The sequence below is a fragment of the Anopheles moucheti genome, chromosome 3 (genome assembly GCF_943734755.1).
Source record: "Anopheles moucheti chromosome 3, idAnoMoucSN_F20_07, whole genome shotgun sequence".
NCBI classification, from domain to species: domain Eukaryota; kingdom Metazoa; phylum Arthropoda; class Insecta; order Diptera; family Culicidae; genus Anopheles; species Anopheles moucheti.
In genome coordinates, this window is record NC_069141.1 from 1,538,299 (window position 1) to 1,560,249 (window position 21,951).

Below are 21,951 nucleotides of genomic sequence, written 5' to 3' on the forward strand. Positions count from 1 at the left end.
AAAGTAAAGAAAATTACCCTGTAGGCGTTTGGCGCTGCGTTGGTCCCTGCGGTGGTCCTTGTGGGAGACCGTAGCCCATCGGGGTCGCATACGGATTGGCTTGCGGCGGAGGAGGAGGCTGTGCCCCCCACACCACGTCGCCCATACCGGCCATACCAGCGGCACTGTGATCCGGCATCGAGTACATTGAATCCGTACCGGCCGGCTGGTGGTAGGATGGATACTGAGACTGCGGAGGGGGTTGTTGCTGCTGCATCGGATGTGGGGCTCGATGCCGCGCGTACGGCCCACCAGCATTACTGCCGGGTGGGCCCATCCCCCGGGGGGCAGTCGGATCGTATCGATAGTAGGCGTCCCTTTTAGGAGAAAAAGGAATACGTTCATATTAATACATGTTGGTTAATACAGCCACAGCTGGAAGCAAACTAGGCCACACTACGGTACTTACATTTTAAATTCGTATATAAAAAATAGATCGGTGGACCCTTGGCTCTATCGTTGTATGATTACACGTACTACTGCTGCTGCTGCTGCTGCTACTACTTGTCATATACGTATCCTCACACAGCTGTGCTTGTTTCCTCATACGGAGAGCTGGCCTGGCGCCCTTACCCTACTAACTATACACATACACATACACAAACACACACACTCAATCTCGGTTTAACGTTTGGTTATCAGTCGCGTTTGCTTGTCCGTTTCGTTTCTGCCACTTTCTTCCTCGGATTGCGCGCTCGACGTACCGTCGCTCTGTACGTTCTTCATGAGGAAAGGATATTTGCTCGTTCTGGTTGTAGAAAACGACGTTCCGATATGGAAGGTGTATGATGGATGGGTGTTGCTAGTGGTTTTCCACGCCGTGAAGACTCCAGCTTTCCAACTTGTCCAACGTGTGCGCGCGTTGCTGTGCTTGTTGCTGTTACTTTACTTTTACTACTCTACTTAAACGTACGGAAAAGTGGCTTGATGGGTGCGTGGTTTGTCTGTGAAAAGCTAGCTAATCACAAAAAAGGCTGCTTTCCTTCTGAACCCACTGTTTTTCGTGCTCTTTCCGTACTGTCTTCAGTCAGACAAAAACAAAACAAACGGAACAAAAACTAAATTCTTTCTTTTTTTCTTTGCTTCTGCTTAGCAATTGTTTTTTTTTTTACATTAAAATGCTACTTTTTGTGTCCGGTTCGTTCACTAGCGTTCGCCGTTCGGTTCTTCATCTGTGTAGAGTGCACGGTGTTTCCTTTTCTGGAGGAAATAAGATATTAGAAGCAAACATTAAACTAATATTCGACGGGAACAGCGCAATTTAAAGTCCTCGTAAATAATCATTTTAAATGTACAGAACGCCGTCTCGTGTCGTTGGATGGTTCTTTACAAATAAAATGTCCTTTCAAATAATCTACACTGCATTTGTACACTTGTTTTCGTGTTCAACAATCTTTGCCGTTTTTTGCCGCAGTACGTCGTAAAATCTGCAAAAAAAAAGCGACGAAATAACAAGAAATTACATTAGTAAAGAGTCATCAACAATAACAATAATACAATGTATCATTAACAGCAAATATTGCTTACAGTAAATAGAATAAAAAAACGATACTTATCAATTTAATAATCGTCATTCAAAGTAGCTTAACGCCTGTCTTAACATCTATTTTAACTGACGAACACAAACATATACCACAGAATAAAGACACAAGCAGACAGAAAAAAGTTGGTGATTTTTAGATGGCAATCATTGTAGAACTGCAAAAATATGGTTCTGCTATGCCAAAGAGCGCATAGCACAACATATTTCGCTCAATCTCAACCTCTGCTCAATGACATCCTCCTCATTACCGTTTTTATATGTTGCAAAGATGGGTTTTCTAATGGACAACTTGCTCTGCCCTTCCCAATAGTCCCTTTAACTCACTCGACCTAAGAGCTTTCTTTTCGTTTATGAAATGAAATGAAAGAAAGTGCATCATTTCATGATGAGCACGTTGAAGCAACTAAAAACATTTTTCAGTGTCATAGTATGCAAATTTGCATCAGAGTCGTAGGTCTAGTCTCTGATATAACTCCCCAATTGGGTTATGTAGGGTTTGCAAGGTTGACACATGTAAACAATTAATAATTCATAATTTCTATACTAACTTACATATTTTTTTTATTTTTTTGCATATTGTTTGTGCTTTTGATTTGCTTCAAAACCTAGCAAAGACACGATAAAGGCTTTTTGTCCTACAAAACGCCATCTACAGGATAACGTTTTTGGTTCTTTTAATTCTTGTTTTGGTATAAATTTATTGAACCAAACTGTTTTTAATTATCTATTATATTATGTTATTAATGCTATTCTTTTTCAATCTTACTTCAATTCAGCATTCATTGCTTATTTTATTTTTTTTTGTTTCGTTAGAACGGCCTGGCCGTATCGACTTATTTTAACCACGTAGTCGGATAGTCAGTCCTTGCTACGGGGGATTGGTCCGGATGGGATTTTGGTCCGGTCCGTTCGTGTGAAGACCGGCTCCGCTACCATCATGCCACCGGGCCGCCATTCATTGCTTATTATTTTATTAACTTTATTCTAGTGATTCTGTACACTTCCAGCGTCAACCACTTGTCTTATATCGGGTAAAGCAAAATCGCGGTGACGTCAGCTACTCTCTTCTGCCCCTTTGCAGTACCGGACAAATGCGATCAATATTCAACGGCTGTTGTTCTTGCGCGTATAATTATTGATCAAAGAGTCAGCTAGTGCGCCAGTGGTGTGGTGTGGTCGAAAAGATTGCACCAAGCCAATGCAAAAAAAACCATACGAACTATACTGAAGGAGAGCAGTAATAAAAAAAACAGCCCACAACAGCAGTCACACTACGCAAGACACAAAAAGACATTCACTCTGGAGAATACATAATCCATTGGTGGAAATACTGCTGTCATTACGAATTCTTTCCATGGGTTGGTGGTGATGTTTAGGTGTGTGTACACAGTTCCCGAAAACATATCCACCACACGTGGAAGAGAGATAGCGACAAGAGAAAAGCGAGAGGATTGTGAAATTATTTCCATCCTGATGCAATAATGCACCATAACAAGACGAGAAGGTGTTGCACAAATACAAAACGAGTAAGCAAAATCACAATCAAATTCATATGCAGCCAACTTATTTGGTTGATTTACTTCATCCGTCCTGCGGCCCAACCTCTTTTTACACTGTGTGTTAATCAATACTTCCTCAAGTGAAGATTGTTCTGACCAAAGGGCGTAAGAGTAAAGCCAACACACGGCAAGACAGCAGCGGCAAACGGGTATTGTGTACCCGCCGTTCTTGATTATCGATTTTTTCCTTCGTGCAGTGTCATTTCCATCCAAAAAATGTGATTGTCCGTCCAATTCAACTAACTTAACACAACGCGGGGGCAACACAACACCGGCGGCAGAAGAGAGAGCTTTTGAGCGTTTGAGTACACCACGACACCACCACGTCTAAATGTAATACTCTTCTCCCTATGCTGATGATGTATTCCCTTCGTGGTTGTCATTAAAAAAAAAAAAACAAATGCCATTTAATAAAACTTGCCTGTGGTAACGAACGCTAAATGGGAAAAGCTATACGCTTATGGGTATTTTTAGCACATAGAGCGTACAGCATCCCCCGTTCAGAATTCGTCGATTTGCGCGAGTCATACACCTCGTTGCTTCTTGAGTTGCTCTCTCCACCGATGTCCACCGTGCACCATGTGTTTTATTGCCCAACATATCTACACACGCGCGTCCCTTTGGTCAATATATCGACGAGAAGAAGAGAAGGTTCATCTTCTCGTTGTTGGTGTATGTCGATGTTCGGTGCACAATGTTTGGTACATTGTCCCTGTCGCTTGGAACACATACACCAGCAACCAGAGTTTAAGATGTACCATGAAAATACGAACAGATCCATTCAAATTCCTTCGATGAGTGCGCGGCAAAGGTGTGGAGAATGGGTACATTATACTAAAATACATACATTATACATTATACCTTTAGAAGGTAGTTTAAAACGGATAAAATTTAGATCAATGTAAGCACTGCAAAGGGCGAATAAGATATCGTTACAAAAATTCACCATTTTTAAACACAATTTTCAAATTCTCTTTAAGATCATCAGTAAAAAGATAGTTTAAGACACACACACACACTGTTCATATTTCGTTTTTATATCTTTTACGTGCACTCCTAAACAACTGTTTCATCTGATCATTTTGCTCTTCTTCTAATGATCGCACCCCTTTGGCCATCTGTCCCGCGCCACAACCACCTTCTCTTGTTTATCCTGTGAATCCTTTTTTCTGCTTCAAAACTACCGTTTTTTCGCTTATTTTTGATTCCATCCACAACATACATTCACACGTGTATCACACCTAAACATTGCCATGTCCTCTCAACTGTGCATTACGTGTGCTGCCACACCAATACAGCATACAAAAAATGAACATTTTTTATGCCTTCGATACCTTTTCCGAGCGCAGCTTTTATTTGCCCACCAATACTAGGGGGTTTATGCTCTTCTCAAGGACATTCGGTGCTGTGTGTCGATTTTTGCGATCAAAGGTACGACACACAGAAATGTTTGATGAATGTTGCGTACTAAATGATAGGGGCTTAATATGCGCTTGACGATAAATAAAGAAAAGTGTTGATTTTTTTGGTAACTTACAATTCGATAATTCAGCATATCTGCTCGATGCTCTCATATTTCTAACCAATGGGGCACACCAATACAGGTGTGCAAATAATTGTTCTCTACTCTAGACGTCGTAATGATGAAACGATCTACAACTAAACCAACCCCGTTTCACACAACCAGTAATACATATCATTTGGTGTCGCTGTGTTGAGACTATTCGCTACAATTTGCTCCATTTAAATGTGGCAAACTAAAGATCCCTTGCAAAAGAAAGAAAAAAACGTTTCCAACACATCGGAGGTTTATATTCCTGCTCAAGTGTCCCCAATTCACCACCCCGTAACGGTGAAAAACCAACCAGAGTCCTTTGGTCACCGCTATTATTTACACCGCATTTTTCTTTAACTCAAGAAAACACACACAGGAAGATGCATTCTGAAGCAAAATTGCCTTAAGTGGCTAGAGCACCGAGCGAGTGCACATTTTGCGCTGCTTAAACCACCGATAGATCGAACCAGGAAGTGTTTTCTATCTGTGTGTGTATTCGAACACATTGAGGAGTTAGTTCAATGACTAAAAGGGAACCAGAAAATAAGTATCTCCTTTGATGTTTTGCAGCGAAAAGCATACCAGTGTATGGAATACGAACCGAGAAAGCACATGTCGGCTCTCTTGGACACAAGAACGTATCAACCTGAGAAAACAAAGGAATGAAGTAATGGGACGCTGACGGCTAAAGGTTGAATTCACACCCAACAGCGGTGGTGGTGGTTAGTGTGCTGGGCTCTCGAGAAAGGGTGCAATTAGCCCTAAAGCGGTTTTTTTTTTGTAACAGAACACAGAGAGACAGTAAGAGAGAATATGATCAGAGTTAAGAGTTTCTTTCCTAAGAGAGATGATCACGAAATAAGATCGCGAGATGCGCGTTCATCGTCAACAGTTCCCTTCTGTACGTGATATTTTTTGCTCGAATTAACCGATTGACCGATAGTAGATTCGAGATATTGCATAATGGGACTTAACATTAGGACTAGTGTTGTACTTAATGCATGTTTTGAAAAGAGTCATTGATATGATTCTTTAGTGAGGATTCATTCAAATCGACTTTCGAGGAATCGACTCTCAAAGAGGAGTCAGGATGGAGTTCACAACTTTGGAATGATTCATTAATCTTTCAAACAGATTCATTTTGATTCGTGAATCTGAAGCAGACGCAACCAACAGCACACTACCGTTAGCACTACCGTCTAGATTTTTTAATTTTTAAAATATAATTCAACCGTAGTTAATGCGTAACTTTTGAATATTTACTATGTGGTACGAACTTCAAAATTAATATTAAAAGTATCCAGCACGCCTTAAATGCTTTGTAGTTGTAGAGCTATCGATAAAGGAGATAATAAAGATATCATGTCATCGACTTCCAGCCATACGATGTAAAATTTACAATAGAAAAGGGTTCTTAAAATTGAAAACCCGTGTACACACGTTCGCCATATTTGATAATTGCATGGCACGGCACACGCATGGCATAACACAACACCGGGGGGATACCAGGAGGTTCGATTCGATTCCGAAGGCATTAATATTAAATGCAACTCATTCTACATACAGCGTTGGTGGTTGGTTCATTCTAGGAGAAATTCATCCAATTAACATCCTGAAATTCGGTACGATGAATCTCGAACATAGCGCCGCGCCATGTTTTACCTTCCATTCAATTCTCTATATATATATATATATATGAAGAGAGAGAGAAAGCGCACAAATTCACCTCGTATCATTTGCTTACGTTTTTCTGGTTTGTGTTTGTACTGTCCACTGCGCATTGCCATCTGTCATGTGGCAGCACCATAAACGCAATCAAATCATTCTAGAAAATGCTTCCCTATTAAACATCCAGACAAATCGATATTTTGAAGCCGTAAAAGCATGAGATTTCATATCGTATTTCAATTCCGCGGAGCGAAAGAAATCCGCTTGTAATGTAACAGCGTTTAAAACTCATCTAAAATTTCGCATTTTAGCCATACAGACTGTCCGATTTCAGAGATTCAATTAAATGTATCCAATTTAGGTCACACATCTAAGGGCAAACCAACACACAATAGGTTCTGCTGCTGTACTTGATATTGCAAATCGATTGGTTTGTGGTGTTTGTGAGATGGCATTCCGTGCAGTGAGAAATAGACAGACTGTATCGTATAATTATCAAAAGGGAGATGAACCTTGCGTCCACGCTATGTGCGTCAACGGGGCCGGCCGCCACTGTTGGCTTGCTAACGGGAACAAATCATCGGTAGAACGTCTTGAAAGCAATAGAAAGAAAGAGCAAAAGAGACTGCCAGAGCATAAGGGCGAACACCCCAACATACAGTGGAAGAACAAAAAGATCTAAGCGCACATCACTGCGTCCATGCGTTATGAAGGAATCATCTTCGCTGGTTCTCTCTCAATTAAGACTACTTGAAATTAGAGGGTGCCGTCTCTATTTTTCTGCCTTTGGATGTGCGCACACTTTTATTTCACCAGATCTTCATCTAAACAACGTTCGACGTTGTTTCGCTGTGCCTTTGTAACAGGGTTAGAAAAGAACATCCCTTTCTTACTAATACAGCATACAAACCCCCTTCTATGCCTCTTTTTTACATTGACCTGGCAACACTGACGACCGACCGACCGGCCGGCCGGCAAGCGCGCGCGCACACACACGCAGCGATTTTGACAGCGCAAATGGGCGCGAGAGCACACGGGCCGGTGTAAAGAACAAATCGTGCGTCGACATCTGAACACAATCTCCAGCGTTTTTCCCAATCACTATTTCCTCTCTACCACCCAAAACTCCTCCTCCCTTCCCAACATAACCAACAACTGGAGGTGAATAACCGCTTCACTAGCGTAAGGTAGAGAATGGAATAGACAAAAGCGATTGCGCTAAAACAAGAAGGCGCACTTTGCACACACCTTGCAGCCAAAATCAGAGAAGTCTAAAACATGGCTCACAACTTGGGGGTAAAACGATGGCAGTTAAAGATGGAGGGTAAAGCATAAAGTTTAAAACATCCAACCTAAAAACTCGCTTTGTGCCTGTGAAATGGCAAGAGAAAGGCCATTCAGAGGAAAGAGAAAAAGGTTAACAGGAAGCATCTCTGCTGCTGCTGCTTCTTCTTCTTTTATGGTAACTATGCGCCACCAACATGCGTTTTGGGCCACTGCTTTTTTTCTTTCGGGACCTTCTTCACCAAGAAATTCACAAGACTAAGAGCTCGGCGGCGGCTATCTCTGAGTTTCGACGCAGCTAAAGCTAAAGCCCCACACACATCCTGTATGGGAAACCAGCCTCATAACGGTGAATTTATCATTTAAGTTGTCATCTACGGTATAACAGCCAACAGTAACCATTTATTATTCTGGCCTTTATTGTCTTTCGAAGGCAAGAACCATTAATCCGCTGGTCTGCACTATTACATCCACCCAAGAACCTGTAGGTTATCATCCTTAGAATTCTTCTTTATACACAAGCAATGCTTTGTAAAATGGATTACCCACGAGGGTCTGAAGCGTTTGTATCCTGGTCATGACACCAACAGACTTATTGAAATTGTTCGAATGAATTGCCTAAAAACTAACATTTTAACCCATTACATCGCACAAGTACGAAATCTTCACCATGTTGGGTGCATGTATTCCTTCTAGAAATGACCCGCAATGGGTGCACTAGGACATTACTTTCAGTTGACCATCATCAGAACTCGAGTTATCTGAGGAATATACAATCTATCGTCTATCTAAGAAACACACCAGATGATTACTTTCTTTTTTGTTTTTTTTTTAATTCGTTAAACTTTCGAACATTCCATACGCTGTGATAGAATGGATCAATAATAATTCATTTACTGATAGACTAATGAAATTATTCAAGAAATATCAACCCATTCTTTCGATAGATTGATTGAAAGCTGTTAAATGACAAAACATTAAGGATTTAGCAGTTAGAACGAGCAGAAATTTATGTTCATTCTTAAAAGCTAATGACAATAATAAAAGAAAAAGAAAATAATATTTAATTACACTTGCGACGAATTTAACTAAATAAATCTAGATAAATCTTGCGCAAGTAGACAGCTCCTAATTTCACGGTCTACACGCTCAAGGATATAATCGCCTTCAGTTTAAATAATACCCACCAAACGCTGTCCGTCATCCCTCACTAAGCACAGTACCCTGCATTATTGCAGATTCAATCTTACTACTGGGCGTTGCCATTATAGTAGGGAGGGAGGGAGGGGGTTTGGATATTTTCCTCCCTTCCTGTCATGTTCAATCGCACCGAATGTCAAAATGTCCTCCAAAAATAATGAAACGGAAATAGACCTGCGAAACGAACCACACACACACGCCCTTGTTAAGGAAGAGGGTGCACGAATTGCACAAAAACGTACACAGTTTGGCCACCCATCTCTAGCGGGTAAAATGCTATTGCTTCATTCCCCGCTTTGGTCGTTCAATTACTTGAGACAGAACACTAACAAATAATCCTTCCCTTCTGTCCAGAATACGCACCTCAAAATAATGTCCTTTCTTCCCTTTCGGATGTGATGTCCCGATTGGATGGAAGTGAGGTGTGAATGGGAGGGGGGGTGGAGTAGTCGCTATAAGAACGAGAATCGTCTAATACACACGAGAGAGTCTCAAAAACTAAACACACAAACACAATGCTATGTGTAAAGGGGGTAGAGTACGGAAGCCAAATCTTCAAAACGGGAGCAAAATTTGTCGCGTTTCTCGCGCACCTGCCAATGATAAGTCCATCCCTACCAAACGGAAGGATACACATACAAGCGTAAAATGCAACTGCTCGAGCTATGGCACAAAAATGGTGGTCGAAAATCATTAACCAAACAACAATCGAAGGAAAGATCCTTACGGTATCGGTTGATTCTTTTCCATTAGGTATTGCTTGATACAGAAGAATAAAATAAAAAAGGGATTTACACAGGAACCCACAGGAACACAATCGATATTGAAGGTTGATCCAAACATAAATTTGTCAGCTTTATTTTAGTATTAGCAGAACACAAGTCGTACCATTCATTTATGAGAGTTTGTATGCATTATTCAAACATATACAGATGTCCTCTGATGCAGGATGGTGGTGAAAATATGTCAGGCTTCATAAGGTTTTCATTTTTTCCCGTCAAAGATAGAGATATGAGATGACGCACATACAATGGTAAGTGTAAAAAAAGGTGATAACCCCGGCCACGGCAAAGCTACCTTCATGTTACGTTGTTGCCTTGTGTGACCAACACTCGGAAAGCCATTTCACCATTCGAGAAAAAAGACCACATCTCCCTATGTTAGGTTCTATGCGCATGCTTAAAAATTAACAAAACAATAATTCATCCTCCTTTTGCCCTATTTGCTCGACCCCCCACATCCGTGGCGCAAAGCACGATACGATACAGCCACCCCAAAAACCCAACTCCTTTGTATATATATGTATATATATATCTGTGCTTTTTTGCGGCATTTTTCTCATCCTGCCGTCGGAGACACAACACGTCTTTTTCTCTGACCGTACATATACACACTACTCTTTTTGTGATGATCCTCTTGTGACGCCGAGAAAGCATCCGAGAAAGCCCACACACACACGTACATACTTCTATGAAAGGATGATTATCCACCCAGCCGGTTGTGTTTTCTACAAGCAAATGTAATGAACTTTTACTATCTTCCTCAAACATAATCAATTCATATAACTCCACTGAAATTTCGTTTTTCAATTGAAAATTTTTCTTCATCGAATACAAATCCAAGCATTACTTCAACTGTATTTAAATTCACTAATGTTAACCAATAACAACAAAAAAGAGCTGGACATTCAGTTCCGACCAAGCCACCGGCTGAAATGACTATATCCACCATGAAAGTGTCTAGTGATCGCTATCCGAAAAGGACTCGAGATTAACACACTGGATGATTTGATGATTAAGAATTAGCTTGTTGCGTCTTGTGCCATTTGACAATGCCTTTTCTAAACAAAAACATACTACAATATCAAAAAACATTTAATTTTATCAATTTTAATCATAGAACTCTTGTTTAGGTTGTCTTTGCATACAATGACCGGGATCATACAATTAGCTAGATTTGTTGTTTGCTTTCTGACGACTCCTGGCTTATGCACTGTAACCTCCCCATACAAATTGGGAAACTAACTTTAGCCTAGCAATAGCAATGGGTTATATTGTTTTCCTAGTGAAAGCTTCAGTTAGTTGCCCGACGTCAGAACAAAGCATTTTGTTTGCTGGTCTGAGCCAGGTTAGGCCATACTTCCCGTATGACTAAAAGGTAAACAACAAAATATGATAACAACAAAAAAGGATAATTTTAATAAACTGGTTAACATATTGTTATAATTTAATTAAATTTAAATTTCTAAATTTCAATCGATTTTCCTCAAATTGTGGTTCCACAAAACTGATACCCTAGGTCATTCTTCTGTATGCCAAAATGATATGTCCTTTACGAACTTGTTGAGATTGATTCAACCTGGCACCTGTATTATTAAACAGAAGTCGGCTGAAAGACTATGCTTTCTAACTTATAGTATGATCTGTCTTAATGTCAGTTTAGTTTGGCTTCGACATAATCTCAACTCTTACAAAAGTTGGTGAGTCAGCCAGCATCACTTCATATGTTATCACGTGAAACTGTTTTACCATAGAATGGAGAAAACACCTCAAACGAAATAAACGCTGAAGGATGAGAACTGGCCCCCGCAACGGAGGAGATTCAGATTCGCCTTTGGTTCATCATCGTGTGTGTATTGCCGTGCCTTAAAACAAAAACTAAATGCTAAATATAACGCATACCCTTCTTAACGCGTAGCTTTTGCTGGTAGTATGACAAGACTATGGCCCTTTTTGCTGATTATTACCTGAAATTGAAAAACGAAACAATGTTACAATTCGGTTCAAATGATATACATTTATTTTTATGTTATACTATACTATTAACGAATGCAAAATAAACGACAAAGAGCTACTGCCAAATTCCCGACGATACTTGAATTATGTTGATGTACAATTAAAGAATGACAAAATCTATAAGCCATGTTTTTCGAGAAGTTGAAACTTTCGGTGATAAAAATTGGAAACTGGAACATCGAAACGTAATCATTAACAATGAATTGATTTCCACTGGAGTACATGTTTCTCTAAATAGACGATTCGTCCAATCGATTACCACCACACAGCTGCAGTGCAATCGACTGTACACGTACATCGTAGTACAAATACATAGACTCGGGGCTCTCTCTGTTTGCTTGCGGGTGGTGGAATCGTTACCATCGTCGTAAAAAAGAGAAAACCGCATTCGAAGTTCAAAAATGGCGGTCAAACCTACCCCCCGCCCGGGGATACAAAGCCTTTTGCCAATGTCCATGTAAACCAATGGACACCAATACACACACACAAGATCTCGTCGAAAGCGGTACACCAACCAATTATCGATGGTAATAAATGCAAATATGCACGGAATCTTTATCGATGCTGCTCTTCTTCTTGAGCTCAAATGTGGATACATTTCCCTCTGCTTTAGGGACGACGAGACGAAGATTGAGAAAAGATAATTGGGGGGGGGGGGGGAGGAGGGGTCAATTGTTCAAGAAAAAGGCCCTAGCTCCTGCAAAATTCTACACGCACCAGCACAGCAGCCTCAGCAACATGAAAGACGGTACTGTACATTTGTTAAAATAGTGAGAGAAAGAGAGTGTACGCTCCTTCTTCTCCCGTCCTGGGCCGTGTGTATCGGGGGAGGGATGCCATCACACAAATGAAGACTCTGGCCCTATTTTCCCAAAATGCGACTCGCGACAACTTGCGCATGTTCCAACAAATGATGGCAAACATGAGACTATCCCCAACCCCTCTCAACAATACGTTTACGTGTGGGTGTGTGTGTGTGTTTGTGAACGTCCATCCCAGCCGCATGTGCAAGTGTATGCTTTTTGCTTGCGTATAGATTATTGGATTTTTCCTCAGTCGCAACTTATCAACTATCTTCCCAACACGAATTTCAGGAATTTCAACAAGTAACTCCGCTTTAAAATATGTATCAAAACGTTTGGTGGAATATGATATTGTTGTGCTTATTGTGTGCTGTGTCTCGTATCAATCTTATGTGAGGAATCATTCAGAACAGGAATCGACTCCCATAAGATTCATTAATCCTCACAGCAGCGATGTCAAGTCCCTTGATACCATCTTTCGATTCCTTGAGGATGGACGCAGTGGGGGATCAGTATGGAGAAGGTCATAAATCAGGTATGCATCTTGGAATCTTTGATTTATGTATCTTCAAAATAGTAATAAAGATTCATTCATTAATTCGATTCAAAAATTCATTCCGATTCACCCAACACTTCATAGTGATATGAGTGCATTAACAACTGTCAAAACAGACATCCCATAAACAAATACAATCAATGGACTATAAAAGTGATGATCTTGCGACTCTATATGCACAATAACTGTCAAATTGTCTTGACACTTGGAACATTTTGTAGAACCGATCTTATCAACCTAACGATCGTTGAGCGTAAGAGTGTAGTAGCGAACTGTAAACAATAAATCCCCCATTTGTAAACGTCATGCACACTTAGTGACGCCATCATACACTCTCTTCGGCTTTTTCTCGTGTCACAATTGCCTTGAAAATAGCGATCACGTTTTGCGCCAGCTGTGCTGCTGCGTGGTGTGGTTGTGTATCCCATTCACGCCATTCCTAAATTCCTCTCCTCCACCCTTTCGTGCGTCTTCGTTCATTCCACAATCGTTCATTCATCCCCCTCTTCCATTTCGTTTCCAAGTCAACCGACCGACAACCCGGTTTACTTCGGTCACACAACACGGTTGCGGCGTTGCATCAAATCGGCAACAGTTTCCAATTCCGCCCTGCCTTGTGTGTGTGTATGTGTTCTTATTCCTTCAGCACTTTAGCGTGTCACGCACATACGAAAGCTACCACACTACAGCACCAGAATGTGGCGCGGGATAGGTGACGGGCCCTGTCTGCTATTCATTCAACGTCCTTGCCGCCCTCTTGCAACCATCTTCCCTCCCTGGATCCATACAGATGATATGATATACCGCCCCCTCCTCCTGCCTATACACAGAGAGACCACAGGCACACTAGTGACAGACGGTGGTGTAGAGGGGAAGGGGAATGTTGTGGTACAGGTTTGTTTTTGTTTCTGTCAGCAAAAATAAGGCACACACAAACACACAGCAGGGCACCTTTTGCTCATCATCCCGTGTGAAACACCCTGTTTTTGTGTTTGATACCAGCAACCACTGACTTTAACACACGATGGCGCTTCATCACACCACGCTCGCCGCCCACAAACCGCACACTTTTACGGCTCTTTGCATGATGTGTGTGTGTGTGTGTATGGTTGGAGTTTTTTACACAACATACCCACTACTACCCTACAACCCATGTTTACTTTCAGAAATCAACCAATAAAAAGACCTCACAATATACTAACTCTATACACTCTAAACACAAAAAAATAAACAGCAGCAGCACACACACACATGCTTGGGGTCGCGAACGCTTTCGCGTCAGCTGATCGGTGTAGAATGGCAAAACGTGAGCCAGCGAGAACACGAGCACATAACGGCACACACATAAAACCGACGACACGGAGCCAAAAATTCATTTTGCGATCAACAATGAAAGTGGCGGGCCGGCGGCGGAGCGAGAAAAAACACCCCAAACGCAAGCCACACACACCCACTTGACAGCTTCTATCGGCCGGGGGGGAGGGGGGGGGGGGGGGGCGAATGTACACCACCGCACGTCATACGCGAACGATCGCAGAAAATGGTTTCCTGTAACACCCATTTGATTGTTTCGCGTGTCAATTGTTTGAGCTGTGCGCAAAATTTTGCTTCACATGTTTTACTGCGAATTTTCGTGACGTTAAAGATGTTTTTCAACTTCGTGCTGCTGGGCAAGGGGTGGCGGGGGTTGGGTCTTTGTAAACCCCAACCTATTCAGAAACACACCCTTCCACTTTATATTACTACCGGCAAAGCAAAAGTAATTTTACGTTGTGAGACTGAGCCATACGCGAGGTTGCGCACGCGGCGTGTTGTATGGCTGTGTGTGTGTCGGTACTTCACTTCACTTCTTGCCCACCTTCAGGAGGACCTCATGTTGGCTTCTGTTTGACAGTAGGGCACCTCCCTGCAGTGTGGAGAGACGGAGAATGGGACACTAGGGGTGTGGAGCGACGTGAGCGAGTTGGCAGTGCAGAAAAACACGCAGTCTGGTGCTCTACTCTTTATTTCCCTTTCTTCTTTATCCCCCCCACCTTCGCCATCTATATGGCTAGATGCTTTTCATTCTCTTTTCCTCTCCCGTTGTTCTGTGTTTGATTTCTCTGTCTAACGAGCAGCCAACAACGTCCGGAATTCCCTGCGTGTGATGAACCTGGAGGACGCGGAAGTACGTGAGTCATTTGCACCACCACCACCAACATCTTCCACTCATACCTTGCGTTGCTGAAAGAGCACCGGCCCCCAATAGGAAGAGGAGTCAGTTGCTTTCGAGGAAATATAACAACATCATCATAAAGAACATCACACGCTGAGCCCTCAAAAGGCACAGCAGCATGGTGGAGGTTGAATCCTCTTTTTCATACGAAAACGCACTCCATTTGGGGGTTTAAGAGCAGTGTTTTTTTTTCTTGAGAGGTGGGTTGGGAGTCTACAATCAAAACCAAAGAAACTTTTGGCAACAACCGTTCTCTTGAGTTCTCTTCTGCAACACCGCAGTAGTCTTTTCCCGAGTAGAGTACACTCTACACATGCCTAGTCTTTCCTTTCGGGGACTTCTTTCCACTCAAGCACACAAGACTCCTTATTTTATTCCCACAATTTCCCACACCCACTCCTCACTTAGGCACACATACAAAAACATTCTCATAAAACCAAGTGAGGTCAAGGTCGTTTCAGGTCGATCCCCTTCTTTTCTGTACCAATACTAGTAGTAGTAGCAGTAGTATTAGTAGGCAGTGCGCGTGGTTTTGTGATAGTATTGAAAAAAAGTGGTAGCAAAACATACAATTTTCGTGCTTCCCATATCGCTCCCTTACAGTATCCATAGACCTGTGCGTGTGCTAACACACCAACAACACACTATATGTGTGGTTTTTACCTAAAAGATGAAATACCCTCGATGGCGGCCCCCACGGTAAGTATTGCGCTTTTTGACACGGCGCTGAACGTGTTAAGTAAATAAATCTCTAAAACAATAAATTAGTAAAATAATTAGGCCTTTTATCCATTTTGTTTGAGAGAGAATTTTTCCTGGTCAGTGTGAGAATAATACCATGCCATCTTCGGTATCGGCACAACAACCTAAAGAGGTCTAAGGCCTACCATGTTTGGCTTACTTTGATTTTTTCGTTGCTGGATAGTCAGTTCTTCGTACGTATATCCGTAACCACCTGTTTTTTGGCTTTACTGCATAGCTTGCAGCATTGTTCTAATTTTTTTCCTTTTCATTGGGTATTTAAAAGCTCCTCCCGGCACATGGCACTATCCCGAAGTAAAGGAAAATTTTGATTTGGATTGGATTTGATTTGGAAAATTGGATTTTCACATTCCAATCGTTTCTTGATGAAAAATAAACATTACCACGCACAATAAACAAATTTCTTCCTGTCATCCGTCTACAAATGAAGCAGAAGGAACTGAAAGCAAAACTCACGAACGCTTTAAAAAACAATACTTAATGCGATACAGATAAACAAAAACACGCATCAATCCATGTATTAAAGCAAATTGGATTCCATCGATTATTTTGCTCGAAAAAACATATGCTATCGAGCTAATTTTACAGCAATATGTAGGAATTTTTCGTCATTCGGTCCTGCGTTTGCAAACCATGCTGCGACAGTGCTGTCAAAAATATCATACGCATATAATTCTGAACTTCTCGAGGTTACAAAACCATTTGATTATTATTGAGGTTATGTACTAAAAGAGAGACAATTTGCAATCATCGAACATCGAGCAGAGCAAGGAAAGGCGTAAATCGTGTATCTTACAGAAAAAAGCTCACTAACACAAGTGCACACACGCCGATACAAATGGTCGCGGTAAAATGAGACGATCGGACAATAAAACTAGCACACAGTTAGTGTGTGCCCCCTTCTGGTTGATGTGCGTAAAGGCAATTGGATTTCGTAATCAGCTATTAGAGGTTTGACTCATTAGTTTGTGGCTGTTCCACAATGAAGATTAGGAGAAGATATTAGTTAGAAAGGGCAAGAAATGGCACCAAATGAAGTAAACTAGAAATTTAATGCATCAAAAGGGTGTTTCGCATTAAGCGAACGGTCAGGTTAAAATAAGGTTTATGAAATGCCTATTCAAACCCATCATACGAGAACGTTTATCGATTGTATCGAACGTATTACACGTAAAGCGGAAGAAAGGAAAAGATATGCACGTAATAATAAACACATATCGTCGCGTCACAGGACAGAAGAACGAGCCGCGCGCAGTGGTGTGTTGTGAGACGTTCACAGTGGCAAACAAAACAAAATGGCCGCTTTGTCGAATAGAGAGGAAGAAGATACAATTCACCTCTCACTTAGCCGAAAGGCGCAAATAAAAAGAACATAACGACACACAACCAAAGCAATCCATAATTTCTCACCGCCTGCCTAGGTGTAAACCGATGCCGTTCCAATGATGCGCGGATGTAGTGTGCTGCCACTGGGGAGGGGGGTGTTGAGATGGGGGGTACACAGTTGAGCACCGCGCAGCATAGTGTTGACCAAGCGGACCAATTTCATATATCGCCTTTCTTCTCCTTCTACATCAGATCAACCATCTCCACCACACCGGGCTCTCGCTATCATTTTTGCTCTTTCGAGCGTTTTGCACGAATAACAACGTCAGAAAACGCAAGGAAAAGGCAACTCCGAATGTAAAACGGCAGGCAAATATGCTACCAATCGGCACAGTGTATACAGTGTATGTATGCTTATAAACATTCACGCAAAAAACGGGGTGACGTTGTGTCGCGTCGGGTTTAGGGTTTTTTTCTTCACAACGTCTTATCTCTCTTCTCTTATTGCACACCAATACCATAAAAGAATTACGCGCAATAACAATAAAAATGTGATCCGAGGGAACACTGAGCAATTACATGATGTTTCACGAAAATGTGTCGGTTTGGCGACGGAAAAGTATTAAAATCGATCAACTGCCTCGCAAAAAGCAGACACGTGATCGAATCAACGAATAGAGACACACACACGCACGTGACGGGATTAATTTATTTGCAAAATTAATCATAAATAGAATATGTTGCTATTACCGAGTACACAGGGATGAGGAGAACTTTCACTGTTTGGAAGGTTAAAACATTGTTATTTGAATGAGAATTTTCAATTTATAACGCGTTGCCTCTGCGCCTCTAGAATCTGTCGTATACGACAAACAACGACAAATTTTATGAGTCCACTAGAATTATATGTCCATCACAACTTGCAAAGAGAGACGAAATGAAAAATCATGAAAAAAAAACCCCGAAACGCACATATTGCAAGACTGTTACAACGACTTGTTTTACGAGGTGTATAGAAAAAAGACTGATTTGTATTACGAAATATGTTTCAATGTTTTTTTTCTAGAGGAGAAGTCTAAAAACTTGTCAGTTCGGTGGGGCAGGGGTCTCCAAACTTTTCAGTCCAGGGGACCGCATTGGTTGAAACTACCGTAGTTGGAGGCCTCCATGTAAATGACTTAAGGTCCATTTTCAGACAGACTGGAGGGTCACGAGGGCCGTAGATTCGGCCCCTGTTCTAGAGCACCATACTTGCGCCATAGGTTTATTTTATGATAGAGCAGAGCACCACTTTTACATTGCCATAGGGGATGAAAACTACAGGGTTTTCCACGAAAACAAAAAAATCTGATCCTCCTGTAATCTGATTTGTCTTATTCGCCTAACGTCTATATGTATACAGCACATTCCAGAAGACTTTATGAACGGGATAAGTATAAAATCCAAAGTGCCAATGCACAGTTGAGTTTTTTTCCGTTGATGTCCTTGGTTCTATTTTTAATGTAGCGTTGTAATTCCTTATAATCATCTTACCTACTGTTATATCAACTGCCGTCTTGTGCTACGATACGATAGCTCTCCCTCATTCCTTCTCTTTCTCATTTGTTCTCCATTGATGGAAATGCAAAATTCAATAACGTTGATAGAAGAATCACATTCTTGAATAGTTTTCGTCATGCCTAACGCTTATTCTAGGCTTAACCAATTCATCCATTTATCTCATCCATCTCGCACACAGCTAATAAGACACAGGACCACCAAACACCACAAGGAACTTCATCTTCTGGTAACCCTTTCCTCATCAAAGAGCGGGCGTGGACAAACTACACAAATGACACACCGACGAATCGCGGCACAGTGGTAGAGTAGCAATGTGTACATTTGATGGCACATTTGCTCATTTTCCCCAAACCGTTTGGAAAACATATACCAAAAACACTCGCCATGACTGACTCATCGTTCTAATTAGACTTTGGCCCCGACTTATTTGCATGAATTTGCAATGGATCGAACAACAATACACTTCAATAACCATTCGGTCCGATGTTTGAACTCGATGAATCCACACAACTCGTCGTTCATCTGCATGGCCGGCTCCAGTTCAAACCTCCTCCTAGAGATACCCCAACAAACACATAGTAAATCGATTTTTCACAAACCCCGACTTGACGTAGCTTAAAAAGGTTGACACACGACCCACGACGATGGCGGCGGACGAATACATACAATGTTCGTGTTACGGTCGATCATCATCTACACACGGTATTCACTGTGTGTTGCTCCGCATTAACACAAACACTCCACACACTTGCGCTTACTTCTTGCTGCTGTTTGAGGAATTCCTCAGCAGGCGGTGATGGTGTTGGGTGTGGTTGGTGTGCGACGCACCGTTGTTGTGGGTGGTGTCTTCTCCATGTCGAATCGGCGAATGATTTCACCCAAAAATTGATTGCGCTTACAAAAGTAAAGACCATTTTCGCGAGACAGCTCAAATTCTCACTCGCCCCTTCTCTCTCGCTCGCTCTTGCTCTTTAGGAACTTTGGTTAAACACGCGTACTTATGGATCATGTACAATCACACACATCAAACAGCATACTAACGGTCTACTTACATAGAGAAGACTTGAATAACCCGGGGATAATATGTAGCCAAAGGAGAAAACGTACATCTGCAGCAAAAATTCGATTATTTTACTAGGTGCCAAATTATGCATTCATACACACACACAAAATAGCAAATTGATTCCGAAAATAGGAGATGTACACTCTGCATCGAAGTTTTCCTCAAAAAACACACAACGATCATATATTATTAGATGAGAGAATAACATCAACTCTTGTTGAGGCGTTGTTCTTAATTGGCTATTTTTTACGAAATTTGGCTAAATACTAAAAAGCCTCTCTGTTTGCCTAAAACCTAAAACGAAGTTCAGCAACTCGTCAGCTCTGCGTTAAATTCTTCTATGGGTCGGACTGACATACACAGAACTAACTACTCCTTTGAATATACCTAATTGATCGGTCACCAGTGGTCGGCCCTATCACAAACACATAGGTTATCAAACCATAGGAACAACTAAGGAAGTCCCATGGAAAGGTGGAAAATTCTTTAGTCATAACTAGGGAGTAGGAAATCTCGTACAAAAGAAGGAGAACATGAAGATTCCACCAGTCTACCTCTTTTCAAACTTGAAGATACTATTATAGTATTTTCTGGTGAGTAGTATAGACAGAATTTACGGTCTGGAGATCGTCTGGTGTCTTTCTAATGAAAGGGCCGGTATAAAATCCTATCCAGGCCATCTTATAACAACTTGCGAACTTTCCGGTTACGTGGAAGAATAAGCCTGCAATGGCCGAGATGATCAAATTGGTTGACACGCCAAAGGAAAGTTAGGACTTTTACAAAGCATTTAATTTTACAAGGCTGGAAATTTCATCAGTAATACTGCCATTTCTTAATACGGCCACTGCCTGTTCAATCTTCAAGTAATCAGGAGATTGGACGTGGGATTCTCTGTCAACTCTGGATCAAGAACTATTTTAAAATTTCATGTTCTCTGTAGTGTTCCAAACTATTTTCTATATTCAGCAGTGACTATTATTTCCCAATATAAAGTTCTCTATGTTCTTTATGGATGCATCCAACAAACGTATCTTTCTTCACACACAAGTTTACCACCAATGTACCACAAAAACGTGTACGGGAACACACATCATATAAAATTAAAACGGAACCACTCCACACAACTACTTCGAGGCAATTACTTTATAAATCCTCAAAAGTGGCAAAACGAAGAAATGGAGAGACCAAAAAAAAAATTTCCCCTTCAATTCATTTCATCGGCCTGCTATAATGTAACGATCGTGCGAAGGTGCTAGGCTGGAAGGAAGGGGTTGGCACGACTAAAAAAAGAGGAAAAACATTTTACATGCATTTCAACTCTCTTTCTTACTCTATCAACTACGCTGGTTTTTAGAATGCGCATCGATTATAAGAAATAGTGTGATTGACTTTTTTCTTTATTATGTTCCACACTAGTTGAAAGTTCATCCCCTAAAACCGGTAGGGAAGGGGGCAGTATACTTTTCACGGGGAGTGTGCGATGGTTTTAAACTACAGGTAAATGGATCACCAATCATCGCTCACGTACGTCATACTGTAAAACCTATAGCAACAGAGCAAATGATTTTCTTTTCCGCTAACTATCGCATATGAGCGGTGTATAAAAAGAGGCAAAAAAAACGCACAGAGAATACACCACGGGGACGGTACGTAAATGAACTAATTTAGCCTGGCTGCTTTCGCGAAAGGTGATTACACGACTACAAACGTGTTCCCTGTTCGTAAGCGCACTTTGGGCATGTAATTCGCTGTTCGCATGCACATACACACAACACAACACCAATGCCCATTTAAGCGGGCGCACATTGTGAACAAAATTTTCTTTTTGCAATCATTTGATGAAAAGCATAATGCGATTTCATTGCTTTTGGCACGGGATAATTTTACAGGGGTTGCTAGCTAGTACGTTTTATTTATTCATTTTCGCAATCACAAAAAAACACTGTCACATACACTGCGCTAAAGATACGCACGCACACACACCATGAATTCGATATCGTGAAGAGAAAAATCGGACAAT

The 21,951-nt window shown here is 41.4% G+C and overlaps 1 protein-coding gene across 16 annotated transcripts in view; it reads right to left on the reverse strand.

Annotated features, from left to right (window-relative positions):
* LOC128300661 (uncharacterized) overlaps positions 1 to 21,951 on the reverse strand; it is a 61,834-nt gene that overhangs the window by 29,475 nt on the left and 10,408 nt on the right. For 10 of the 16 annotated variants that reach the window (XM_053036811.1, XM_053036810.1, XM_053036795.1 and 7 more), the window contains exons 2-3: positions 449 to 1,239; positions 18 to 356 (exon numbers count right to left, since the gene is read on the reverse strand). In XM_053036811.1, coding sequence (XP_052892771.1) covers positions 18 to 356; positions 449 to 450 — 341 coding nt within the window. In that variant the 5' untranslated portion in view covers positions 451 to 1,239. Of the gene's footprint in view, positions 1 to 17; positions 357 to 448; positions 1,240 to 1,410; positions 1,467 to 11,529; positions 11,595 to 21,951 lie in introns of all 16 variants that reach the window. The other 6 variants (XM_053036801.1, XM_053036797.1, XM_053036802.1 and 3 more) reach the window with 2 other exon arrangements.